Consider the following 5,217-nt stretch of genomic DNA (forward strand, 5'->3'; position numbering starts at 1 on the left):
CGACCGCGGGCGGAGTGATTACGATGGCGGCGTCGGCGCCCGCGGGGACAGAGGCGGCTTCGGCAGACTCGAGGGCGGGGCCCACCCCCGCTGGGGCGACAGGTCGGAGGACGAAGACTGGTCCAAGCCCCTCCCGCCGAGCGAGCGCTTGGAGCAGGAGCTCTTTTCCGGCGGCAACACGGGCATCAACTTCGAGAAGTACGACGACATTCCCGTCGAGGCCACCGGCCACCGCTGCCCTCCGCGCATCGAAAGCTTCAGCGACGTGGACATGGGCGAGATCATCATGGGGAACATCGAGCTGACGCGCTACACTCGCCCGACCCCGGTGCAGAAGCACGCCATTCCTATCATCCGAGACAAAAGAGACCTGATGGCCTGCGCCCAGACGGGCTCCGGGAAGACGGCCGCCTTCCTCTTGCCCATCCTGAGTCAGATTTTCGCCGACGGCCCCGGCGAGGCGCTGCGGGCCCTGAGGGAGAACGAAAGGTTCGGGCGCCGCAAGCAGTACCCGATCTCCTTGGTCTTAGCCCCCACGAGGGAGCTGGCAGTGCAGATCTATGAGGAGGCCAGGAAGTTTTCGTACCGGTCCAGAGTGCGTCCTTGCGTGGTTTACGGCGGGGCTGACATCGGCCAGCAGATCCGAAACTTGGAACGCGGATGCCACTTGCTGGTCGCCACGCCCGGACGGCTGGTGGATATGATGGAAAGAGGAAAGATCGGACTCGACTTTTGCAAATACTTGGTGTTAGACGAAGCCGACCGGATGCTGGACATGGGGTTCGAACCTCAGATACGTAGGATAGTGGAACAAGATACCATGCCTCCCAAGGGTGTCCGCCACACTATGATGTTTAGTGCTACTTTTCCTAAGGAAATACAGATCCTCGCTTGTGATTTCCTGGATGAATATATCTTTTTGGCTGTAGGAAGAGTCGGGTCCACCTCTGAGAACATCACACAAAAAGTAGTTTGGGTGGAGGAAGCCGACAAACGGTCGTTTCTGCTTGACCTTCTGAACGCAACGGGCAAGGATTCACTGACCTTAGTGTTTGTGGAGACCAAAAGGGGTGCAGATTCTCTGGAAGATTTCTTATACCGTGAAGGATATGCTTGTAACAGTATCCATGGAGACCGATCTCAGCGAGATAGGGAAAAGGCCCTTCATCAGTTCCGCTCTGGAAAAAGCCCCATTCTGGTGGCTACTGCAGTCGCAGCAAGAGGACTGGACATTTCAAATGTGAAACATGTTATCAATTTTGACTTGCCAAGTGATATTGAAGAATACGTACATCGCATTGGCCGTACAGGACGTGTAGGAAACCTTGGCTTGGCCACTTCATTCTTTAACGAGAGGAACATGAATATTACTAAGGATTTGTTGGATCTTCTTACCGAAGCTAAACAAGAAGTGCCATCCTGGTTAGAAAACATGGCTTATGAACAACACCACAAGGGTAGCAGTCGTGGACGTTCAAAGACTAGTAGATTTAGTGGAGGATTTGCTGCCAGAGACTACAGACAAAGCAGTGGTGCCAGCACTTCCACCTTTAGCAACAGCCTCATGACCAGCAGCCGCAGTGGTGGAGGTGGCCACAGCAGCAGCCGAGGATTTGGTGGAGGGAGCTATGGAGGCTTTTACCACAGTGATGGATATGGTGGAAATTACAACTCCCAAGCAGTTGACTGGTGGGGAAACTGAGTTCTGTAGTTGTATCTGCTCAGGATGCTGAAGCAGGAGAATGACTGGAGCCTGGGAGTTTGAGGCCAGCCTGAGCAATATAGTGAGACCCTGTTTGGGTTTATTTTCTTATTTTTAAGATTCGTTTGTCTTTTCTTTTTTCTGTGAACCTTTTCTATCAAATATTCTTCCATTTTCCTACCAGGTTTTTTGTCTTTTTCTTGTCATCTCTTTATGTTGGACATGTTACTGTATTTTCTATGATACAGTTGCTGTAATCTATGTTACAGTTGCTTATTTTTAGACATAAAAACTTGTACAATATTTTGTTTTTTGCCCTTGAATTCGAATTTTAGAATGTATTTCTCATTCTCCTGTTTATAAAGAAATTTATGCTTCTTTTAACACTCATGATTTTATTTTTTACATTTACTTTTCTAATATGTATTTATGTTATTGTAGTGTGTGAGATATTGATGCAATTTTAGTTTTTCCTAAAGTAGATGTCTGACTCTCCCCAATAGTTTATTACAGTCTCATCTCACACTGATTCAGATGCCATTTTGACCATATATAATAGTTTAATATACATTAGATCTTTTTAATTTTCTGTTCTGTTGCAGCAGTGCAGTTATGTTTTCCTGAGCCAGCATTTTGTTGTGTTTTAGTTATAAAGGCTCATTAGTGTTTTGATATTATGGAACTAGGACTGGACCTCCCTGACATTTCTTTTTTTTTTTTTTTCCTTTATTCTTTTAAAAAAGTATTCTTACTTATTTTTCTATGTAAACTTTAGGATCAAGTAGTATAGCTCTGGGAGAAACATGCTGGTATTTTTGCTAAGCTAATGTGAGATTTATAAGTTAACTTACAGAGCCTTGACATCTCTATACTGCTGAGTCAGCATATCCTAGAACCATGATATGCCTTTTCACTTATTCATGTTCACTTTTCTGTCTTTTGATGGTTAGAAGGATTTCTTCACATAGATCTTGGAAATACCTTGCTTAAGCCTGGATATTTAATGTTTTTAGTGCTCTTTTAAATTAGGTATTCTCCTTGATGTATCTTCTAACTAGGTATTGTCTCAATCTGTGCAGACACTTAACATTTTTCTGTGCATTAATTTTTATAAAATACTATTAAATTTGTTCTCTAACAGGTGTTTTTTTGTTTTTGCTTTCATTGAATTTTCCATATGAATTATATACCATTTTGTAAATAGAAATAATTTTATTTGTACTTTTCTAAATATTATTCAAATCATTGCTTTCTCTTATTTCATTGACAAATGTTGGCAGACTTTCCTATCCATAGGGCTTTCAAGTTCCTACACATCTTACTGGTTATGCTACAAATGCAGATTTTTGACAACTCATTACTTGGGCTTTTTCTCAGGATTGTGTTACTTAAAGCAGATTCAAAAGGTGAGTTAATAATGCTTTTTTTTTTCCAGGACAAACAGCAGACTTGCTTACCACTTAATATAAAAGCAGTTGATTCCTGAAGCTGTGTTCCTCACATGCTCACTATGGGCATAGCATCATCTGGGCTACCCTCCGTTACCACCCCTCCTTCACTGTGGTACTTGAAAGGGGAATAAATGCATGCATCATATCATGTAGCTTGCTGTGCCATAGTGATTAAATTCTTCATCTCGAAGGCAAAAGTTGTGTCTCTTATCACAGCACCCATAAAACAGTAACAGACTTACATATTAGCTTGTAAATAGTATTAAATTAAATCTCGGACCCAATAGCTAATATTGCCAGTACAGTTTTAAATACTAGTGATAGCCGGGCTCGGGGGCAGCCTGTAATCCCGCGCCTTTGGGAGGCTGAGGTGAGTGGATTGCCTGAGCCCGCGGGCTCGAGACCTGCCTGGGCAACTTGGCGAGACCTCATCTTTACAATAAATCAAAAATCAGCCGGGCGTGGTACCGCGCGCCTGTAGTTCTGCTACTTGGAAGGCTGAGAGCAGTCACTGCACTCCAGTCTGGGCGACAGAGTGACACTCCAACTCAAAAAAGAAAATAAATAATAAAAATAAATAAATACTGGTGATACCAAAAACATTTTATTTTACTGATTTTAGTAGGAATGCTTCATCAAATATGATTTTAGCTCTTGTGTTTATATATGCAGACTCACAAATTCACAATTATGGAATTATCCACTACTATTTTCATGACTTTTAAAAAAATCTGAATATGTGTTTAATTATGCCAATTTCCTTCCAGCATTTGTGGCATTAATCATGAATTCAGTTATATTAAGACAATATAATAAATTTTATGAAAATACTACCTAATATTAAAGCATTCTTGTATTCTTAAATTACATTTCACTAGATATGATGCATTGCTTTTAAATGGACTTTTGGATTCTGTTTGCAAATATTATATTGTTGCATCGGTATTCATGAGTGAAATTGGTCTTCAGTTTTAGTACAATCTTTATCAGGCTTCAGTATCTTTAAAGAGAGCAAAAATGCTTCTTAAAATGCATAAGGATATTTTAGATCTTTATAGAATATAGTGACTGAAAGTAAAGGTGATAAGATTTAGGGAGTAAATTGTTAAATGAAAGAATAATCAGAGTTGAAACATTTTTACTATAACTGCATATTAGATCCCCTATTCAGAAATTTTTATTGAGAAGGAAAGTCAGAGCTCTCTAATTTGGAGAGAAATGTACTTTTATTTTTTATTTTATTTTTGAGTCAGAGTCTCACTCTTCTGCCCAGGCTGGAATGTAGTTGTGTGCTCATAGCCACCACAGCCTCAACCTGCTGGGCTCAGGTGATCCTTCCGCCTCCTTCACACCCATTCATTTATTTATTTATTGTAGAGATGTTTCTTGCCAGGTTGCCCAGGCTGGTCTTGAACCTGTGAACTCAGGCAGTCCTCTCACCTTGGCCCCTCAAAGTGCTGCGATTATAGGCGTGAGCCACCGTGTCCAACCAATCATCATTCTTTATAAAAATTTGATGATTATTCCACTACCTTAGGCTTTGAGTTTCTTGATTTCTTTTGCATTAATATGCTTTCTCCCAACTCACTAAATCAGTAACTCCCTAACCCTCTCCTACATTCATATCCTACAGTAATGTCATTACTACAAATCTCATCTGACTCCATTCTAAGTATCCTGCTCTCACTTGATTTGAGCACAACTCCAAAATGCTTCAGTTTATTAGGACCTTAATAAAATGATTCTTATCAAAGTTTCCTTGTTTCGTCCCATGCATACCCTAATTTCCTTTCCTTCAGCTTCAGTTTTTACAGTTCATTTTTTAACACTCCTTTGATTACACAACTCCTTTGCTTCTTTCAACCTTTTTAATACTGACCCGGGAACAGTTCACCCTGGCCTAATCCAACTTTTTACCTTCTCTACAACTCCCTTGAATTGCCTAATGTGACTGAAGAAAATACCACAACTAGATCATGTGATTTCATTTCTTATTCCTGATTACTTACCTTTATTGGATTCCCAGTGTTGACTAACAATCCTACCTTAGATTTTCCCTTAGAT

General features: G+C 41.3%; 1 protein-coding gene across 1 annotated transcript; it reads left to right on the forward strand.

Annotated features, from left to right (window-relative positions):
- Position 1: 1 nt before the first annotated feature.
- On the forward strand, positions 2–1,702 carry LOC103262174 (ATP-dependent RNA helicase DDX3X-like; the record flags this gene model as incomplete). The annotated part of the gene is made up of 1 exon (XM_008059796.1): positions 2–1,702. A coding segment is annotated over one exon (1,701 nt), but the record flags the coding sequence as incomplete, so codon positions are not given.
- Between the last annotated feature and the right edge of the window lie 3,515 nt (positions 1,703–5,217).

The sequence above is a fragment of the Carlito syrichta genome, unplaced genomic scaffold, assembly GCF_000164805.1.
Source record: "Carlito syrichta isolate Samal-C Ts95f unplaced genomic scaffold, Tarsius_syrichta-2.0.1 Scaffold304367, whole genome shotgun sequence".
NCBI lineage: Eukaryota > Metazoa > Chordata > Mammalia > Primates > Tarsiidae > Carlito > Carlito syrichta.